Source organism: Oryzias latipes, chromosome 17 (assembly GCF_002234675.1).
Source record: "Oryzias latipes chromosome 17, ASM223467v1".
NCBI classification, from domain to species: domain Eukaryota; kingdom Metazoa; phylum Chordata; class Actinopteri; order Beloniformes; family Adrianichthyidae; genus Oryzias; species Oryzias latipes.
The window spans coordinates 14,711,798-14,734,356 of record NC_019875.2 but is presented as its reverse complement, the minus strand read 5'-3'; the positions used below and the strand labels follow the sequence as shown (position 1 = coordinate 14,734,356).

Sequence of the window (22,559 nt, the reverse complement as noted above, 5' to 3'; positions counted from 1 at the left end):
GTAAATAAAACAAAAGCTTAATGATTCTTGCTTATTTGGTGCTTTTCTTGGTCCGGTTTTGAGGTTCTAATGACAAATGTCAAAGAACGCCCCATGGCATCAGGGCTTTTTATATTTTTACCGTTCCATACATCTTTCTGTTTGTTTGTGTGCATGGGAGGAGGATTGGATAGCTACATTTACCTATATCCTCTGCTCTGTTCGAAGGTAAACTACATTAAAATGGCTATAACTTGTTTTTTTTCCATGTCAGCTTGAAGTTTTAAACTTTTCCCCATTTTTCCTGACAATCAAAACATACGGTAATTTAGATGTTCTGGATTTTTGAAGCATTTATCACACTAATGTAGTTTTTCTTTCTCTTTTTTTTGGGGGGGGGGCAATCAAACCTGGGGATAGCCAGAAAACTCTAGCACAATTAAGACTTAAGGCAGCTTCTGATCTGTGTTACAGCTGTTGACCTGATAAGTGGGGCAACTCTGCAGGTTTAAAACAGAAAACTAAAACCAGGATGGGCCCTGCTTTGTTTTAGGTTATATGTTGAGGTTTAGAAGACCCCTAAACTACATTTATTTAAATGCTCAAACATAGTGAGACATGTGCCTTAATGAAAAAGCTGTGTTGTAGTTTCGGCCCCTAGATTTCCATATCCTTCCTGTGTGATGTTGGTTGCTAAAATCTGATAGGTAAATGTCCCATGAGGCATTGCATTTCACTTTCCCCCCCTCAGATCAGCCAGATAATACAATAGCACTTTTGAAAATGGTGGGGGGGTAATTTGTGCAGAAAATTCCCCTTTGATGTTATGGAGTTTTGTTTAAATGGAGGGTTGACAAGCACAAAAATATTTTTGTTTTCTGGCTAAATGCATTAATGACACGCTTTTTTCTCACATCCAGGTTACAGATCATTTTGTGTGAATAGTTTTTTGAAGAGAGGCTAGTAAATAAGCTCCAAATTGAGGTCTGGGACAACACTGCTGATTTCATGCAGTGTGTTTTGGGGCACCCATGTTTTTGCTTGTGAGGGGACCCAGCTGCCCTGTCGATAAGAGCAAGGGGCTCTTGTAACAGCATGGTCCTATCAGACACTGAGCAGTAGTCTTTCCACTGAGCTCCTGTTCTGCTGATAAGAGACCTGACAGTGGGGAGTGTCTGCCAACTTTTCTTGTTCTCATGCATGCTTCTTTTTCATTTTTAGTGAAGCTTCGACTCAATTACTTGTGATAGGTTTGAAAGATGATGAAGCCACGATTGACCTGTTGAACTCAAAGCAGTGGCATCAGTGCAGCTGGAACTGTGCTTAAAGCCGTTCCTTGCTTGGTAGGCTGAAATGGGATGCCAGTTGTTAAAGCACATTTAAAGTACTAAATGACATTCTTCTGCTGTGGTATGACCATTGGACATCAAAGGAAGCTGCAAAGTGCCTACACTTTTGTTTATTTGATTCAATTTAGCTGCACTTAGACAGTCCAACTTTTCCCTTTCTACTTATTTTTATTTTTTATATTCTCTCCGTACTGTAAGTTGTCGGTGTAGAATTGGTCGTAGGCTCTTACAACAAAATTGTAAACATGGCAGTGACTTTTTGGGCAGACTTACACCAGGTGACCTGAGCTATGGCTTCTGTTTTCACTCTATTCCATGCTCTGGAACACTTGACACTTAAATCGCACAGGATGCCATTTTTCAAGCACTATGATTTCTGTGTTGCATATAAATTGGTTTGCTCGGATTTAATAAATGCAGAGTCCATTTTTCCTCAATCCTTTGATTTTTTGCTTTTAAAGAATTAATACAATTGACAGATTATATTACTCAGATCACTCAACGCCGTGTTAATTCAACATCTGAAGATGATGATGGACCATTATCGGGTTAATGGGGTCATTTTGTAACCGGGGGATCACTTGTATACATATGTTGTGGCTGAAGTCTATTTTCCCCATTCCGAGGAGGTTTTTTTTTGTCCCCCACATCAAGAGAGCTATTCCATTGTGAATTGAGAGGCCCTGCTTCTTTATTGGGTTTATTGGGGGTGTGTCTTCAAGGGGGCACATGTGCTCATGTAAGTAAAAGTATCCACGTTGGGGGCAGAGAAAACCTGGCTAATGAAAACCACTTGCTGAAACAAAACGGTTGGTTTGAATCTATCATAGCTCTTAGGGAAATGTTCTTGGTGGAAGTGTGACAGAAAGACAATCACAGAGATAAAACTGTCGGGTTTTTCCCTCCGTGACCTCTTCTCTTAACTTCTGCATCCTGTTTTTACTTGGCGTCCCTCACACTGCTCTCCACCTTCCATTCAGCTGAGACCCCTCTCTCCGTTCCCTGTTTTCCGCACTGGGCTCGCTGGTCGTATTGAATGACATTTGGTGGCACATTTTTATTCATAGTGCTTCACTCAGATGGAAGGTGATACTTTTTTTCCGATTGACATTAGAATGATCTCTAATAACGCAGTAAAGCACTCAGCTTTTCATACATATAACCACATACACTTACGTACACTTTGAGGGCCATTAACCCGCTTATACCGTGGTCACTTACAAAAGAAATAAATATTCAATCAGTTTTTAGTACTTTATTTTTTTGTGTGTGGTTTACATAGCTTTTTTCCACAAAAAAGCGACTATTTGTTATGTGGTTGTGATGTTACTGTGACAACGAGCCGCTTAGACGGCACCGACCTTGATTGTGTTTTGTCCAAACAATGAAGCTAAAGTTTGTCTTAAAGCCAGAAAAGTTTGTAGATTTGTCGCTTTATTGAACATTAGTTGTTTTTGGGTCTGAGAAGATGCCAAAAACAGCAACAAAAGCTACCAAGTTGGTAACACTGATCTTTAGCTATGTTGGTGATCTTATTGCTTAACTACAACAAACTACACTACCAATTTACAACAAGAAAAACAAAGGCTTAAACTCAGAGAACTAACTCAAAACATACATGCTCGAAAAAAAAAGAAAGTAAGATAAGAAAATGTCTTTAATGCTGACCGATTCCAAACAGCTGACAACAGTGACTTGAGGATACCATGTAGGGCATGGATGTCCACATCCAGGCTTTGAGGGCCATTGTTTTGCGTCTTATCCAACACATTTGCCCTCACTGTTTTTTTAATAAGGAAGTACCGGTGATCCGTGTAATCAGCAGCAGTCGGTAGGGCAGGGATAACCGCAAAACCAAGAGGACCTTGGATTTATTCACTATCTTAAGTGGTTTTTCTATTTCTTTTAAGTCAAATCCCAGTGGAGTTGTGGATCGCGCTTGGAGCTTGTAGGCCAGTTCAAACACGAGTGAAAGTTAACTGGCAGGCCTTCCGAATGCAGCTGATCCTCGTGGGCAAACATTGGAACTGTATTTTGAAAAAGATTAAGCACTTCCTACAGTTAGAAAAAGCACCACAGTTTTATCTTCTTGGTGCTGCACGATACAATCTCCTGTTTTTCTTCCCATGCTGCGTCTGTGTTGTTTTGACATCTTTAAATGTGTTTCAGATCCATTTTTTTAAAAGTAACATTTCCATGGAATGAATCCAATTTGTGGTGTACAGTTTCATACTGCAGTCAGCTGTTTTATTTATGAATTATTACTTTTAATGAATGTTACAAACAATACACGTTTAATATTGCAATAGGTGTTGAGATGCATTGACCTGAAGGTAAAACCCGCTGAATCTTTTCCAAAAAAAGTGCATGTAAGATGAAGCTGAATAATTTTTAATGAAAGCTTTCTTCTGCTCCAGACCTGCAGCTTAATAGTTTACCCCCCCCCCCCCAACCTTGGTGTGCAGCAAGAGAACCGAAAATGTGCTTAAAATGTGTCCTGTAACAGCACCGCTGTCACTTTGCTACCTGAATGACTACATTCATCCCTTTTGTGCATACAGGAAATGTTTACACAGATTACCTCCACATGCAGGTTTCAGGAAAGTGGAAAGGCACTAAAAATAAAAAATCTATTATGTAGTTTTTGCATCTCATTTTAAAAAGTCACAATCCCTTTGAAGAAACTTTTTAAACTAAAATACATTGTAAGTAATTACCCAGTTATTTAAGTTTGTAGCAAAGCATTGGACATGCTGAAATCTCATAAGCAGTATATTTCATGTGGCCCTAAACATTTAACATTGTAATCATGATATGTGCTAAACTAATGTAAAAAAGGATTTTTTTCCCCCTCACTTTTCTTTAGATCCAGCACAATGCAATGACCGTTTTGGATCTAGCCATTGAAATGATATAACTTGGTGTTATTATGTTCAAAACTGGCCTAAAGGTTGGATTTTTAATATTTCTTCAAAGGCTCAGACTACACAGAATCTGTAATATTCTGTCCACCAGCTGAACTAGATCTGAGCAAGGCTGTTATAAGTACCGTATTAGGCCTTGTTTTTTAAGGACAGGCAGTCATTTAAGTGGTTCTCACATTGTTTTAGTTACATATATACCGTAGTTTCCTCCATTTTTAGAATAGTCTGTTATCTTTTGAATACATTGTTTGTGGTTGCTGATCTGCTCATTCTAGTATTCTTTCAGCCTTAGATCAGCTTTTCAAAAAAAAAAAAAAACTTGTTCTGGTCTGACTGATCTTCCTGGTCTGTCATCTTCTGCTTCACTCATCATCTTCACATGGCGTAAAGAGACACAAAAAAGAACACCACTCCAGGTTTTGAACTGCCTTTTTAACTGGGGATCAAATTAATGCTGCCGTAGATAGCAATCATGTTTTGAACTGGTCTGATGATCTTTGTTTTACATATGAAGCTTCAGTCAGGTTCAACTAGACTTCTTGTTGTTGTGGCTGAACAATGCACATTTATAAAATGTATTCTAGTAATGATAAAAACAAGTGCTTCTTTTATAATTCATTGGTTCTTTTAAGAGCTGCCTCACACTTGTCAGTATGTACAATATTCAAGATGGTTTGAACAAAATGCCGTTCCGTTGGCTAGTGGGGTTACTTTATTCCATCCCAAAGCTTGTTTAGGTGAGCAGTAGTGATGAGGAGGAAGAGGAGGACCTGAGCAAAGTTTGGCAGCTCAGTGTACATCCACAACAAAAACAAACTTGGAAACCTCTGTTTTACAAGACAGACCATCAAGGAAACAAACACTCCCAGTTCAAACCAAAGCAGTAGCGGCACATAAGAGCCATGTCAGATCAGATGTGGGTGAGCTGATGTTTAATCAATCTGACAATTCGCACCAGAACGCCATATTCGATCTTATCAAATATTCACTCCAACCTCAAATTAGGAAGAAGTTCTTTTATAAGTCTCTGCATCAACTCGCAGAGCTACCTGGAGGAACACAGGTAACAAGCTCCAAGTGACGAAATAAACTTTTACAAAATAAATGTTTTAGAGAAACATAATGGGGATGTAAACAGTGATCATCACATCAAGAACTTCATTCAATGTTCCACAAAGGACAACAAAAATGGTATTCTTAAGGTGGAGAAATCGAATATACTTCATGATACGAAACACTGATTTCATAAGGATAATGTAAAGGAGAAACACTGGCGTTTAATGGCCAAAACATTTGACCTTAACAAAGAAAAAAAATCTGCAGATATGCAAGTCCAAATGTAACTCTTGGTGTGAATTTATGCTTTTAATTTGGTTCTGGTTTTATTTAAAAAAATATATATATACCAAATATCCATTAAAAGTATAACGCTGTTTTTATTCTAGTTTTGCAACTGATATTTAACATTAAATAATTTTAAAGTAGGTTCTAGTTTGCTTTCCTGTCAAAATAAAGATCTCCTGAAAAACTAGTTTAGAAAATAGCATTATTAGATGGCTTGGATGACTTGTTTTGTTAAGTTTTTTCTCATTTGTTATATTTCTGATTTTTTTTTTTTAATCTAGTGTTTTTTTTTAACAAAACAGAAGTCAGTTAATGGCCAACAGAATTCTTTAGGTGCAAAGAGGATGATTTTTAAGGGGAAATGTGGGCGCTGGCCCCACAGAGGTTTGAATAGGTAAGAAATGGTACTATAGCATGGATCGGTACAGCCTAACTCCTGGTTGGAGTGGGTCCTTAGGTCTTATTACCTCCTTACTGATTGATTTTGACATGTAATTACAAGACATGCACAGGTGTTTTAATGTTGGCTGCATTCCATTTGTGGGAAAGTCCTGCTGTTATGCACACTGTGTGCCTTTTCATGTTTTTGAGAGGAAAAAAGGAGCATAGCCACCATTTATTCTGTGCCTTTTTTGATGAGATGGTTGAAAATGACTGCAGGGGGAAGAAAAGGTAAATTGAGGATGACTGCTGACATTACAACACAGTGGATTGTGGGTCAGCATTACTGTGAGGGTACAAACCAGAACAAAGCAATCTTGTGATGCCGGAAAACTTGATAAGTGTTAGGGCTGCACGATATGAGGAAAACTCGCGAAATTTAGGATTAATATTGCGATAACGGTATAATTTGCGGTATACAAACAAATAACAAAATAAACAAAACATCATTCCCATTTCATTGCAACAGTTTAAAAATTATACTCCAAATGACCCTCGTTGACATAGGAGACAAACATCTAACATAATAGGCCTCCATCCAATTGGTCAACAAGGTGAAGGCGTCCATCCGATTGGTCAAATGCATAAAGGGATTTATTTGATTAACGTTAAATGCTTCAAGCTGCCTTAAGGTTGTATTAACACATTTAAGGTTTACGATTTATTGCGATTTTCACTGTCTTTTGCGATATGCATATTGCAGAGCTGGATATTGCGATAACGATAAATTTGCGGTATATTGTGCAGGCCTAATAAGTGTACATCGTGTGCAACCTGACCTCCTTTCTTCCATTCCTGTTGGAAAAGAGTAAACAAAGTATCGAAAGCTGGTGCCGTAAATCTTTTGGCCCCCTTTCAATAAGGACTCTAAATGGCCGAGCAGGATTTGGATCAGAAATCCTTAAGTTTGACGATGTGTCAAATCCTGTTATACTTTTAAAACTTCTATTTGTGTTTTAAGTAAAAAGATCAAGAGCTGATACTTAATCCAATTATCTTTCAGGTTGTTCCAGTTTTGTCTAGTTAAGTCCAGTTCAGTATTCTAGTTCCACTGTAAGTCTACTTAATTGAACCTTGTGTTCTGAGTGTCAAAGAGGCAGTCGGTTACTATGAAGAAGAACCAACTTTTTTTTTAAAGAAGAAAAAACAGAAATGGGGAGGGAAGTCATTTGCCTGGAAGTAATGGGTTTGGACATAGGCAGCAAAAAGAACATCAGATCAACTAGAATTACATGCCAACAGGAAAAGAAAACATTGAGGGCAAATCAGTTTCTTTTCAGTAATTGGCTATTTGATCATTCTTAGCAACAAAAGAGGATATTTGCTGTCAGTTCTGCTTAGTGCAGTGCTTCTCAATTATTTTTTGCAAGCCCCCCCCAGGAAAAAGAAAATGTTTCTTCCCCCTAACCCCCCCCCCACACACACACACACTCGCCGCGGTGACAATATATTAGTTTAGTATTCAGAGATTTTGTAAGTATACCTAAAATTGTATCTTTTACACATAACCGCACATTTTACACATTGTCCGCGTTCCTGAGCCCAGTAAACCCTCCCCTCTCTTTCTCACAAACGCGTGTGTGACAGGAGCGTGCACTTCACGTGTTTCAGGTTGTTACAAACTCTGTCATATAACCGATAATAGCAAACCAATAGGGGCGCAGATTTTTTTTCAAGCACTGAGCCGCTGTCACTGCCCCCCTTTTTGCGCCCCGAGCTACTGCCCATATTATCTGTACCTAAAACCGCTACTACTGCCCCCCCGGCATCGCATCCCCACTATTTGAGAAGCACTAGCTTAAAGTTTTTACATGGTATTTACAGTTGATCACATGTTTTGCAGTTGACCACATGTTTTTTTTACACTTTTGCAGCTGTATTTATTTAATATTTAATATTTATTTACCGTATTTAATACAAATCTCATTTTTGATAATAATTTTCATAATAATTGTATTAATACTTTTAGTAATAATTTTTAATAATTTAATATGAATGTCATTTTTGATGTCCTTTTTTGAAGTTATATTATAAAGATTATTTCTGAATGTCGTTTTTGCTGCCACACATAAATGAAATTTCCCCATTGTGGGATTAATAAAGTCATCTATCTATCTATCTTAGTGTAAAGACAACAGTGGGATTGGTATCATTAAGTTATTTTTTTGTATTTTTTGGCAAAGTACAATCGTTTTTACTGGCCTGTAAATATACATGCAGAGTAGATAGATATATAGATTTGATAGATTTATAATGCCTATAAAAATGCACATTTCATCGCCAGCTGTGGTGCAGAGGTAGAGTGGTCAACCTCTGATCAGAGATCATGGGTTTGGTTCCTACCTTAACCAACCTTATGTCAAAGTGTATTTGGGCAAGACACGAAACCCCTCATTGCTCCTGGTGGCTGAGGTTGGTGTCATGTATGGCTGCAGATCCTCCATTGGTGTGAGCGTGTATGTGCATGGATGAATGGGACTGAGTGTTAAGCTTGATCCCTGTATAGTGGGATTATAGATGTTTCAAGGCTGTAAAACCCTTCACTACACACTTTTTACACTATCAGACATCTATGAAAATTTTCACAATTTACTCTTTTTTTTTAACACTCAAAATTCAAACGAAGAAGTCCAGCTTTAAAGAATGAAAAATAAGATCTGATTGCGATCAAATATTATGTACATTTGGCAAGTTGGACACATTCTGTGCAGGAAACAGCACGAATGAGATTGGTTGATTGACAGTGGTCTTCAGCCAATCATGATGCAGAACACGCAGAACCAGTGCTTTAAAAAAAAGGTATAAAAGGAAAATTTTAATGTTAAAAAATCCATGAAACAGCAAGACTGCAAAAGATTAACCTCAATATAGCAAGAGATTACTGTGCAAGTATACACCATTTACCATAATTGTTCAGCTTCCTCAGACTTTAGATCGTCTACAAGAGCGTGGAAGTGACTTTCAGAATTGGGAAGTCCTTGTTGGCCGCTCTGACTATAAATGTCCTAACAGACAATGGTACATTTTAATGGGGTTCACAAGATAATTCTGTGTAAACAAAATCTTTTAATCACACACACACACACACACCTATATATTTATATATATATATATATATATATATATATATATATATATATATATATATATATATATATATATATATATATATATATATATACACACACACACACACACACACACACACACACATACATATATATATATGTATATATATATATATCCTGTACCTCTGAGGTACAGCCACCAAAAACACAAGTCTGTCATTATACGTATCTTATCCCCCCTGTATGGGCGAAGGGGCTGCTCACATCAAGTTACTCTGGTGGTAGCTTAATGTCCGTTCTTGGTCCATGCACACTAGGCCTGCACAATATACTGCAAATTTATCGTTATATATCCAGCTCTGCAATAGGCATATCGCAAAAGACTGCGAATATCGCAATTAATCGTAAACCCAAAATGTGTTAAAACAATCTTATGGCAGCTTGACGCTTTTAACGAATCAAATAAATCCCTTTATGCTTTGACCAATCAGATGGACGCCTTCCCATTGTTTACCAATCAGATGGAGGCCTATTATGTTAGATGTTTGTCACCTATGTCGATGAAGGTCATTTGGAGTATAATTTTAAACTGTTTCTAATGAAATGGGAATGATGTTTTTGGCATTTTTCTATTTTTTTATATACCGCAAATTATATCGTTATCGCAATATTAAGGCCTGTTCACACCGGGACGAATTTCGCCGGTTAACGCCTCGTGACTAAACAAAGGGCACCAACGAGAGTGTGCACACCGACGCGAAAAAACGCCACGCGTTAAAGCGTCAAAAAAAAAAACGCCTCGGGTTCGTTTTTTTTTTTTCGACGCGTCGCGTCGAAATCTACTCGACCAATGAGAATGGCGCTTTTGCTCACGTGTCTGGAGCTTCTGAAGTTACAGTAAAACACAACTTGGGGGCGCTCAAACACAAAACTGCCTTGCTGAGCACACATACCAGCGAAGAAGATAGACGCCAAGTAGCGTCTACACAGCCGCGAAGCAATAATGACGGACATTCTAAAATATCCCCGAACCAAGCACCAGTTGGAGCTACTGATGCTTGAAATATTCATGTTTTCTTTGTTTGATTCTGACAAGCGTGTAAATACTTGCTCTCTTCTTCTGAGTGAAAAGCGACTTTAAGAAGCGTAAAGTTGCGCAGCGCCACCTTGTGTACAGGAGTATTTCTGTTTTACATTAAGCGCCATCTAATGTCAGGGAATGAAATTGCATGTTCACTCCACTCATCGTCAGCGAAAATCGCCTGGGTGTGAACACAAAAAACGTGGCGAAAAACGCTGGCGAATAACGCCTGGCGAATATTCGTCCCGGTGTGTACGGGCCTTTAATCTCTAAAATCGCATATCGCAAGTTTTCCTCATATCGTGCAGCCCTAATGCACACACATTCATCAGTGTGTGAATGTGTGTGTGTGCATGAATGGTACTGTGACTGTAAAGCTCTTTGGGCCTTCTAGGGAAGAAGTATAGCGCCGTGTAAGTATCTGCCATTTACCATCTAATGTGTAACATGTGAACATCTAGAAGGTAGCAGTTGTTACAGATTTTATTGAATTTTTGAATGAAATGTTTTATTGTTAAACTGAATCCCCCAAATCTGCAGTGGAGTTTCATATTTCCAGTCCATGTTTTCGTGCTCTCCAGTTTGTTACCTCATCTCTTGGATAATTCACTTTGGGCAAGTTTCTTCTGTTACAGACTTCCACCCATGTTTTGAATTAACATATCTGAAAACTGGGTTCTTAATGAGCTGCTTCCACTTCGGCAGAACTTGTAAATCACTCAGGGAGGGGGCTGTTCCTTAGAACAAGAATTTGACCTTTGCTTTAGCCATGATGATGGTATCGTTTCTTAACTTGCACTGACTGCTGCTAGCACATGTTTGTTGTGAGACCATTACCATGCAGCTTCTCGCTTTTCCTTAACTACATTCTGAAACTTGCTGAAAGATTTCCTGATTTATCTCACCTGTCCGTTTCCTGCCTGCACCACTTTGGTTATAATCCCTTAAGCCTCTTGGGTGTATCTGAATACTATAAAAAGCTAAAAGTGGGGGGTTTGGAGTGAAAACAAAGTCACAATTGGGCCTTGTGAGCCGTCTCCTCATGGGGTTTTATTTATTTATTTATTTAAACAAATACATTTAAACAATTATAATAATAAAAAAAAATTCCTTCACACACACACGCACACATACATATACACACACACACATATATATATATATATATATATATATATATATATATATATATATATATATATATATATATATATATGCTTTTGATCTTGTACTTTGTATGTTTATGTTTTTTATTTCCCTGCTTGAGTTTTTCTGTTTCCCCCAGATTAAGCTCTTAGCTACTTTGCAGACTTTGCTCTCCACTAAAGCTCTGTTTAGTTTTCATTGTAATCAGCTTTTTGGGGCTCATCTGTGACTCAAGCAAAACAAACAAAACAAAGCGAGTGGAATGGGGCTGTGTCATGCTCTTACCAGATGGATGACATCGAGCAGTAAAAATGTGCCAGAAGGTTATTTGGGTCATATCTGGTTAGGCTTGACCAGGCGAGGCCATTGTTTTTTCAGCTTGGCGTCCGTGCCTTGAGCCAAAGGCTTAAAGAGAAATAAAAGGGATTTTTCTTGTGCCGCACATAAGTGCCAGGTTATGTGCTCCCTCCTCGATCCTGTACTTTGGCTTTATGGAGAAGACAAAGAGGGGCTTTCATAGATGGATATTGACATCCTGCGTTTTTGGACTTATAAAAGAAGCCATTGAGTGGGGAGCGTTTGCCGCTTGAAAACAGGGAAGGATGAGTCCTGTGTTTACCTCGCAAATGGAGAACGATCCTAGTCATCTGATTTTTGTTGATTTCAGCTCATGGCTGGCTAATGCAGAGCTTTCAGCTGAGAGGAAGAGAGACTTTCTATTGGGGTGTGCGTCTGCCTATAATGAGTGTTTGTGCAATTTTTTTGCACAGATGCCCACAAAGTAATATTAAGCAGAGCCAGAGGAGCGAGTGAGAGTGTTTAGTCATGAGGTAATGTGACAACAGCAGTTTGTGCCAGAGATTTCTAGGAAAGCTGCTCTGGCTGCTGTAATATTCACACACACACGCTGTAAATCGAGTGTGTGTCAGTGTGTGTCAGTGTGTAACCTTAGAACACGGTGTCCTTCTGGCTTATGAAGGCATTTATTCCAAACTTCTAAAATGTTGCAGCTCATCAGATTTCTTGGCAACAGTTGGAGGAAATGTTCAAAAAAAAAAAAGAAACATGAAATTTTATTTACTTAAAATGTGTATTTTTAATAAAAATACAAAATATTTTTTGCACTTGTTATTCAACAGATGAATCTAACACCAGTGGATCGTGCTCTTTAGTTTTACATTTTTTGTTTTAGTATTTGCTAGCTCAACTTGTATGACTGGTGAGCAGTGTGCTGCAGTTACATGGCCTGAGGGAGGAGGCCCTTAAAGGGAACTTGCTGCTTAAATGAGCACTTCTTCTGCAAGTCAGCATTTGTTTTTGTGACTTCTGCCACTACCAGCTAAAAAGAAAAGTCCGTAAAACATTAGGCAATCTGTTTCTACATATAAAGGTTTACTTGCATATTTTATTTCCTATTTAAAAGGACTATTTAAATCCTCAATCCTCATTTTCAAAGCGAACAAAGCATATTTTGGCTATGTCCGAATTCCCACCCTAACCCCTAACTACTTTAAAACTATATAGTGCCGCACTATGCAGTGTCCTGGATGTTTAAAGCAATTCGAACACCATGCTCACAATAGTAAAAAGTAAAAATCTAATTAATATGAGCGTTTTAGGGTGATCATTTATGAATCCACTGTCTTCTTCTGTATTTTTTTGAAAAAGTCTGTGTTATACGCTTAGTGGAAGCTTGACAGAACATGGTATTTTTCACACTGGTCACAGTTTTGATTTAAAAAAGGTTTTACACAAAAATATATCTGAAGAGCGTGGTATATATGTTAAATGGAACCAAAGAACGCCCACAATCTGTAAGCTAAAATAATCACTAATTAAATTTAGAATAGGAACTAGTATATTTTGCTGTATCTGGGGGAAAAACCGATTCCTGGAATAGATTTTCTATTCACATCACACTACACCAGGGTAAAGAAAGTGACTATTACACCGTGTAAAATGAACGCTGTGTGTTTTTGAGTAGATGGCTAAGGATGGTAATCAGTGTTGTATAAGAAACCTTATCTGGAAAAATATTTAAAAAGACTTTGATAGTTTTTTTTTCTAAATAAATTTTAATAAACTGAAGTTTCGAAATGAAACTTCAGTTTATTAAAATTTACCATAAAATGGTGAGAAGACTGTGCACCTGCAGAAAGTCAGGTAGAGCATGCGTCATTTAAGGTGGAGCAAACTTTTATGTTTATTATCAGGAAAACACAACCTGTTTATTCTATCTGGGCTTGCCTGCTAACTGGACCAGCAGTTATTGGAGAGAACTGAACAGGGCTACATCCTTGTTTTTTTGTGTTTTTGCTCTGGGCCGATTTGTCAATTATACTCGAAGTACACACCCTGTTCAATCAAGAGGATTTGCCCAACTTTACACATTTAGCAAATATTAAAAGCTGTCATTTTTGCATTTTGCTGTTCTACGAAATGACAGAACATGCATCTTCAGTTGTGCTTTAACTTGAAGGTATTAAGCAGCTCTGAAGGAGAAAGCGAGTCCTCTAAAGACTTTCATCTTCTCACTGTCTGTCTCTTCTCTTTTCTTCGGATGTGGTTGACACAGGAACCCCTCCACAGCTTTCTACCAGGCCTTCCAACCTGGAAGCCGGTTAAGAGACTCAAAGGCTCACAGCGATAGGTACTGTACTCTGCTGGATTTGGACTGGGCAGGCCTGCAAAGACTGTTTCTACTGACTTTTCACACAGCAATAACTCTACAATTGGGTCCCAAAAGATGACCAAAAGCAGCTCACCTCTGTTCCTTTTTGATAAGTCATGCAGGTGAAAACAGAGGCGATTCAGCGTTTTATTCGTGTGCCTGCAAATCCGTAACTACCTCTCCCGTCAACTTGGAGGCTGGTCATTCGACACCTCCACGTTCCCGCTTCACTGGGACGGCACATCAGTCCTGCTTTGAACAGGCTGTGTGAAAAGGAGCATTGTGTGTGCAGTGTTCAGCAGCAGTGAGCTTTGCTTTCCACATGTGCATGGATTGAGTTTGGAAGCAAAGCCGCACGCGCAGCCAGCGCAGGATCGCCCACTAGAAGTCTGAAAAATCTGCTTTGTGACTCTCCCCCTGGTGTTGTCAGTGACAGTCATGTCAAGTCTGTGTAACTGTATACTCTGTCTTGTTTTCTGCCTGTGTGTTGTTTGCCAATGTTTGGACTTTTCTCCTTTTTGATTCTTTTAACACCTGCCTTCTTTCAATAGACGCACATAGAAACAGAGTTGAGCAGAGCAAAACCGTGCATGTCTGCAGATACTTCACACAAACAAGTATTGTATTTTTTTGGAGTAAAACTAATGGTTTTATAGTATTTGTTTGGCCAGATGTGTGACTTTAACTCAGGTGCAACTAATGTCTGATTTAAAAAAAAAAAAAGAAGCAACAACCACTAGAGAGCAGTGTAAACATGTGTAAATGTCAATTTTTCCTACTGACAACAAAGCAGAAGAAGAGCCGCTCAGTTTTATGCCAAGCTTGGTTTGTTCAGAAGCGACACAGAGGATAAAGAATTCAGTGGATTTAGACATTTGGAATGATATAGAGTTTATTTGACTTGTTAGCATGTTCTTTATGCTAAGCTTATCTTAATAATTGTTCATGTGTTGGGGTAATATATACAATTTTTCATGAAACTAGATACGCATCGATGTGTTAAAGTTGTGTAATGTGTATATATCAAGATGAAATGTCTGTTCTTGGTCCTGTATTTGTTCAATGAATCTCTCCCAAAAATGCGACTTATACTCCATGTCTGATTTGTTTGCCTTCTTTTTTATTATGTATATTTGGCTGCTGCAGCTTATACTTTGGAGAAACTTATAGTCAAAAAAAGAAGGTAATTAGAATCTCAAATACCAAATCAGCCAACCATTTCTATAGCCTCATGGTTAGTTTCGCTGAAAGACTCACTCCGACAAAAGTCATGTTTTTAACATTGTGACATTTTTCTAATGATGCAGGACATATATAAAGAAAATTAAACTTTAAAATTACACTTCTCTTTATTTTTGTTCAAATCATTGGGAATAAGGTGCAAATGGAAAAATGTCGTTATTTTTGCGACGTATTTGCTACAGTTGGCCAGCCACAAGCTTCCTGCTCTGCTCCATTCCAATGCATCCACTCATGGATGACTAGATCCATGTTTGACTTTGATTTTCTGATCCTGGTCCAAACTGTATGGCTGGATAGCTCCAACGATGCTCTCCATTTTTGTAACACCAGTAAAATGTCTGATGAACCTCTGTCGCTCTGCAGAAACCGTGTCCTAGAAAACGACACCGATTTATTGATTTTGGTTAAAAACCGCATAATCCTAATTAAAAGGCCACTGAGAACACTTTTACCATAGCTCAAAAGAGAATTGGACTGAGACGTAACTTTTTTATTAAACTGTTCTCAGTTTTAGATCAAATCAGAAGTTTTCAGAGGTTAAAGGTGTGCAGAAATATGAATCTTTTGGTTTGAGCATTAAAATAAAAAAAATGGAATAAATGTATAATTTATTGGAAATATTATATATACACTCATAGTTTCTATATTTACAAAATTATTTTTGTAAATATATAATTAATGAAGAACTTCATCCATTAAGAATGTAGTAACTTTGACTTTTGTTCTCAAAGAGTCCATTGTAAAATTCTAAATATCTATTAACCCCATTCACATTCTTTCTACTAATAAAGATGAAATAAAATCTGCTATGACTGTTTCTGATGACGTCATAACAAAACTTTGTTTGAAAGGAACTTCCTTTTGTTTAAATACAATGTAAGCGCTGCTACTTAAAGCTCTAAAACTGTGACTCTCTGTTCTATTAGAGTTCTGTTTGGTAAAACTGTCTTATCATTTGCATTCCAAAAAAAGAAGACAGGAAAGATGACAATCTTTAGATGTTCTTCAAAATGTTTGCAAGTTGCAGGAATAACAACAGAAGCACATGAAAACCATGTGAGAGTGACTAGAAATGAAACTATTTTTAGAGAAATGTACATCTGACACTGTTTGCAACTTTTTCCACCTCGATTTGGATGCAATTCAAGTGAAGTTGAACATTGATGGAATCTCACTCCTTATAGTTGAGTTGCTGCATGGATTTCTAGCAACTTCAGATTTGTGAGTCTTTGTTTGTGAGCTCATGGCACTGATCTTAAATGGGTAGGATTTTTTTTGTGTGTGTGTGGTTCTTGTTGAGGGAACCACAGCTTCCAGAAGAGGCTGTGAAAGTGGAATCAGAAGTATGCTGGACTTTTGAATTCCTTACAGGTCTCTTTAAAACAAATAGTTGTTTCTAGCGGAATCGCATGACTGCTCATTTCTGTTAACTCTTTAACTCAAATGTCATTTTTCCTGAAATGTGTTTGAAGGGGAAGGGGGCGGGGGGGGGGGGGGCAGTGGGGTAGTGGTTAGCATGCTCGCCTCACAGCAAAAAGGCCCTGGTTCAAATCCCTTCTGTGTGGAGTTTGCATGCTCTCATCGTGCTTGCGTGGGTTTACTCCAGTTTCTTCCCACTGTCCAAAATGACAGGTTAATAGGAATTTAAATTGTCCCTAGTTGTGGATGTTAGTGTGTGTACACTGGACTGGCGACCCGTCGAGGCTTGACCCCGACTCTTCCTTAACAGTAGCTGGGATAGGCTCCAGCAACCCTTAAAGGGATTTGGTTGGTTCAGAAAACGGATGGATGTATTTTTGAAGCAAGTCTTTAGAGGAATGTCATTTCCAAATCCAAGATCCGGATGAGTTTGATCGTGGATGCTCTGCTGAGCTTTGAATGTGTCATATGTGGGCGGCCGTGGTGCAGCGGTAGGGCGGTCGACCCATGAACGTAAGATTGCAGGTTCGATTGCCACCCTTGCACGCCCATGAGTCGAAGTGTCCTTGGGCAACACACTGAACCCCACCTTGCCTCTGGTGTCAGGCGGGCGCCTGTGTTTGGCAGCGGAGCCGCCACCAGTGTGTGAATGTGTGAGTGACTGGGTGAGTGACTGGGTGAATGTGACTGTAAAGCGCTTTGTCCTTGTAGGAGAAAAGGCGCTATACAAGTATACGCCATTTACCATATGAGTGATGCAACAACCTATGTTGTGTTAATGTCTCCGATATGCCACCAACTCCACCGTAGGTAAGGCATTTTGAGCGGTCCCGTGTATGGATAAGTTGTCGCCCCCATGGTTCTGGCGTCACAGACTTCAGGAAGTGTATAGGGTTCTCATTTCAACTTTACAGTTTTTACAGTTAGCCCCGCCCACACAAAACCCACTAAACAGTGGTGCAGTTTACAGAAGAGCGGGTTGCGTAATCACCAAGCCCTCGTTAACATTCTATTTGAGCTCAGCCCTGCCTGTGTGCCTCTGAGGCTTGACACACAGCACTCGGATTGTTTTTGTAATCCCCAAAATACAGAGGAGGCTTTACAGTGGGTTCAGCTGCGTTGGGCTGGATGTCAGCTGCTTTAACTCTAGTCTTGAAGCCCAAACAAGTTTTTGTGCCTCAGCAAAGCTCCCCAAACTCCTTAAACATATGCCGATTCTAAAGTCTTTGTTCTCCTCACTGGTTCCAGCTGTTCTTGGTTGTTCTGCTTCGAGCTTGCTTCATCCGCGTAAATACTATATTTACAGCTAAAATTGTGCGTGTGTGCTAGCCATCCTGCCTAAACGGTTTGTTTCTTGCCGAGGAACCGGAGCAGCGATTCATCATCTGTGTGGCCCTGGCAAAAGTGAAAAATCGAGCTGAGTCCTGTTATTGTGTTCCTCATGTTTTCCATGTCTCCTTAGTTACAGATTCTCTGCTGCCTTGTCACATGTCCCACTGACAGCATCCACGTCTGTTTTGATTTCTTTTCTCCTGGTTTATTCCCTGATGTGATTTGAGCAATAAAACCAGATGGAGTACAGCCTCCAAAGAAAAAGCTTCACTCCATTCAACAACAATGAGGTCACTTATACGTCTCACAAAAAGTCACAACAGCGCAGCGTTCCCCTCAAGTGGGAAAATATTGGCAAAAATATTCCTCTGCAGCAGATTTCTTTTTCTTTTTTTTTTCATAAATTTTTGATGGGTTGTTCTGGGAAATTGTTTTGGATTAAATTTAATCCAACTGTTTAAACTCTCAAATGGAAATGTTACTGAGAGGAGAACACACTAGCAAACACAGCCATCAGTTTGATTGATCAATCAGTGGAAAAGAATTTGTTGTTGATGTTTTCTTGGTAAAAGCAGCACAGTAGAACTATCTGTACACAGCAAACGCGCAGCTAAAAGCTTTATAAAAAATTTTTTTTTAATTTTTCCTCAAAATTTTTCCTCAAATTTAGTTGTTTGCCAGTTTCCTGGCACCACATCACTCTCTTTTAAAGTCACTGCAAACTGATGAAAGAAAAATCCTGAAAATTGTGGAGTGAATAAAAAGTAATAAAAATACACTTTCAGTTGTTGTTAAAGGGATTCCTATTGGACACTTAGTTTCCAAGGTTTTATTCTTTAATTTTAAGTCATTGTAATAATGTTTTGCAAATATTGGTAAAAAGGACTTGGTGTGCTAAGAAGCAAATAAGAAAATGGCTTGGTGTTTATGTGGGGAAGTGTTGTAATAGAGAGCGTGCTTTTGTTTTCTGGGAAGCTGCTGGTTACCCAGCAAATGCACAACTAAAGGTCCATTCATGCTCTGTGTTTTATAGACTTAGATTCCTCTGGTTACAGGCCTGTTAAAACATTTCAAGAGGTGACGCCTCATTTAAATGAAATGCACATTTGTGCTTTTTTTTCTTCTTTAAATCTACGCTTTGAGTTATGAAACCACTCGTCAGGGGGCTGTCGCATAATGTGTGGGAGGGAAAGGAATAGACTGCTCCAACGTCCAATCCTGCTTATTTTCTTCTTCTTCTTCTTCGTAAAGCCATGGGCGTGTCGCCCCCATGTGTGCCTTCTTCGATACATCCCTGTTTCTTAAGGGTTTGATGGCGTGGCGAGGAGATATCACCGGACGTCATCAAGGCTGAGGGAGATGAAAGCGAGTCGACAGGAGGGCAGGGCTTTGAGTGACAGGGTTTGATTGCCGCAGAGGTATGGGGAACATTCCTCCTCCACCAGCTGATAACAATCAACGGAGAGCTTCCGTCTGCCTCTTGCTCACTAGTTGGATGTTTTGGAGGAACAGATAATCTTGCCCCCAGGAGTCAGCTTCCCTCCACATTGCGGGGCGCTTTAGCTGAGGAAGACGACGATTCTCTTCATTTTTGAGCTAGTTCTTTTCTGTTCTGCAGTGCTGATACCTGTTTTAGGCAAGAATGCTATTTATTTCATGCTGAAACTTGGGAGAAAAACTGTCAGAGATGCAGTTTTTGAACTTAAAGTACGATTTTTCCGCACTCATAAAGTTGCTATAGAAGATTGTTGTGGCCCTCTACTGGAGAAACTGTTATTTTTTAAAATGATCTGCTTCTTAAATATTTTTTCAGGCTATAGAATAAAGAGTTTAAATGGGATTCAAACCTTTTTTTTTAAATATTATTATTATCACATCTATGTGGAAATATAGATTTAAAAAAGTTGTATCGACTTGTATTTTCTCAGAGTGAACTTAATTCATTCTAAGAAAAAAGTTCTGGAAGGTTCTTTTGTGGTGACCACTCTCCTGTCTGACATAAACAATTCTGTTTTTATTGAAAGGATTTTTAAAGTTAAATTGCATTGATTTTTATGTAATTATTTTTATTTTTATTATTATTTATTTTTATTTTTGCTCCTATCATTCTCATGTCATGTTTTATATTCTTAAAGTCTTGATTGAAGTGATTAATTTCTAACACGCTGTGGTGGGGAAACGGTGTTGTGGTGATTCCTCACCACAGCGTGACCGGTATGTCTGGAGGTGGAACAGGAAGTGGCTCTAGAATTTAGTTCCTGGCATCGTGGGGCTAGGAACCAGCTTTCACTCATCAGTTGTTGTGTTTTCATTTTGTTAACAAGAAGAGATAGTTGTCCTAAATCTGTACAGCTGATCAGAATTTTTTTTTTTTTTTTTTTGGGTGAAGTGGACCCAAAGGTTTAGTTCCTACCTGTGTTGTGGTGGTCTCTGTGGGGCCGAGTGTGTCAGTCCAAACAGAAGTATGTCAGGTGTTGGCTCCATAAACCTCCACTGCCTCCAAGGGAAAAACACTTTCACTTTCTCTGGAATGACAACAAAAGTAAAGTCAAGCCAGAGCAGTTCCACTTGTGACCACTAGTGGGCCTGTCACACAAGTAAATTACATCAATGCAAGCGTATTTACAAAACCAGTTTTGTTGGTTAAAATGGCAATAGCTGCCAAAAAGTGGACCCTGAAATATGTGATTTATTGCAGGAGGCGGTAGGCTGTAGTTTAAGCTGAGCTCATCTACCGTTTGGTTGACTTAGGTTATAACTACTCTAAGAGCACACAATGGGCTACTAAGTTTATTATATTTCTGTGCTTTCTAAGATTTGATCATTTGATTGACAGGTTAGTGTTGAAGCCTCAGCTCTACAGTGATCTTACTGGGCATGCTCCATCAACTTTAACCTTCCTGTCTGCTTGGTTTTATTGAATGTCTGTTTTGTCATGACGTACTGTACCTACAAACAACAGAAAAACTCTTAAATGACTAAGACAAACTAGTGGGTGATGTCACACCCCATCTGTGCACCTGTACCATTGACTGTATATGAGAACTGGACTGAGTGACCCCTCCCCCCTAGCCTTTGGGGGGGAGGGGTCAATTCTACAGATTTCTATTTAGAAGTTTTTATTTCATGACTTTTTTTTTTCTGTAGTGGGAGGGGTGAGGACTTCCAACAAACTCAGTCATGATTGGCGAGAGTGGTTGTCATAGAAATGATGACTCAGACTAACTTGGGCCAATTACTGCTTATTGGCAATTTCTGGTTCCAACATGATGATGTCCATATAGCCAAAAAAATGGCGACTTAATTGACTTCAGTTTGTTGTAGTCGGAATTGAGCCAGGTTCTATGGGTGACATCACACTCACTCATATACAGGAACACACAAGCAGTGGGTGAGGGCATTCACAGGAAGAGGCACTCCAGCTGCCGGATCGTAGCCTACCAGGGTCTCCGTCTCCCCTGTCTCTGTCAGAAAGGCTGCTGGTGTCCTTTCCAGATGTTGCTCCTAGCCGTCACACACATCATTTAAAATTCCCTGACCTACATGCTGTCTGTCTGATCTGAACAGGAACTTGTGCTGGGTTTTAGTTCTTCCAGATCAAAACATGATATCAAAATTGGTACTGTTGGTGAGCATTTTGTCAAAGGTATCTGAAAAAAGACTCAAAGAAATCGGATTAATTGTCGCTTTTTTCCCCCTCTTTTCCTGCAGTGCCTCTGGAACCAACATTGTTGCCATTGATAATAAAATTGAACAAGCAATGGTGGGTAATCCTGGAATTCTGTTTTGTAATATTAGCATTTAAAAAAAAAGAATTGTTTATTTCAATTTACCAATAGCTGTTCATTTTAATACAAATCTGTGTTGTTTCCATCCTGGTCTAACACTCTGTCACTTCGTCTTTTGTTCTCCAGGACCTGGTGAAAAGCCATCTGATGTATGCAGTGCGGGAGGAGGTGGAGGTCTTAAAAGAGCAGATCAAGGAACTGTATGAGAGGAACTCTGTGCTGGAGAGGGAGAACGCTGTGCTGAAATCTCTGGCCAACAGCGAGCAGTTGTCCCAGCTGGCCACCCAGTCAGCCGCCGGCTCCGGCGCCGCGCCTCTACAGCAAGTGCTCAGCCATCCTCAGCCTCTCCCTCAGCCCCCCATACCCCAGCAGCCTCAACCGCAGCTCGATTCCGGCCAACAACCACAACCCAACGTCACCTCCGCTTGAAATGCATCAAAGAAAACTACAACAAAAAAAAGAGCTTATTCTTGTACAACTTATTATGATTAGTGTATGTGAAATAAAAGAGAAGAAAAAACATGTCTTCTTAGCCACCAGCTTGACCACAAAGTACAGTGTGTGTAGGGGTGTGTGTGTGTGTGTGTGTGTGTGTGTGTGTGTGTGTGTGTGTGTGTGTGTGTGTGTGTGTGTGTGTGTGTGTGTGTGTGTGTGTGTGTGTGTGTGTGTGTGTGTGTGTGTGTGTGTGTGTGTGTGTGTGTGTGTGTGTGTGTGTGTGTGTGTGTGTGTGTGTGTGTGTGTGTGTGTGTGTGTGTGTGTGTGTGTGTGTGTGTGT

The 22,559-nt window shown here is 39.2% G+C and overlaps 1 protein-coding gene across 2 annotated transcripts in view; it reads left to right on the top strand.

Annotated features, from left to right (window-relative positions):
- The window catches only part of tsc22d2 (TSC22 domain family member 2), a 33,646-nt gene extending 11,340 nt beyond the window's left edge, over nt 1–22,306 (top strand). Inside the window, exons 2-4 of one of the 2 annotated variants that reach the window (XM_011486402.3) lie at nt 13,908–13,982; nt 21,708–21,759; nt 21,911–22,306. In XM_011486402.3, coding sequence (XP_011484704.1) covers nt 13,908–13,982; nt 21,708–21,759; nt 21,911–22,213 — 430 coding nt within the window. In that variant the 3' untranslated portion in view covers nt 22,214–22,306. The remainder of the gene's footprint in view (nt 1–13,907; nt 13,983–21,707; nt 21,760–21,910) is intronic. The other variant, XM_004078960.4, reaches the window with a different exon arrangement.
- The last annotated feature ends 253 nt before the right edge of the window (nt 22,307–22,559 follow it).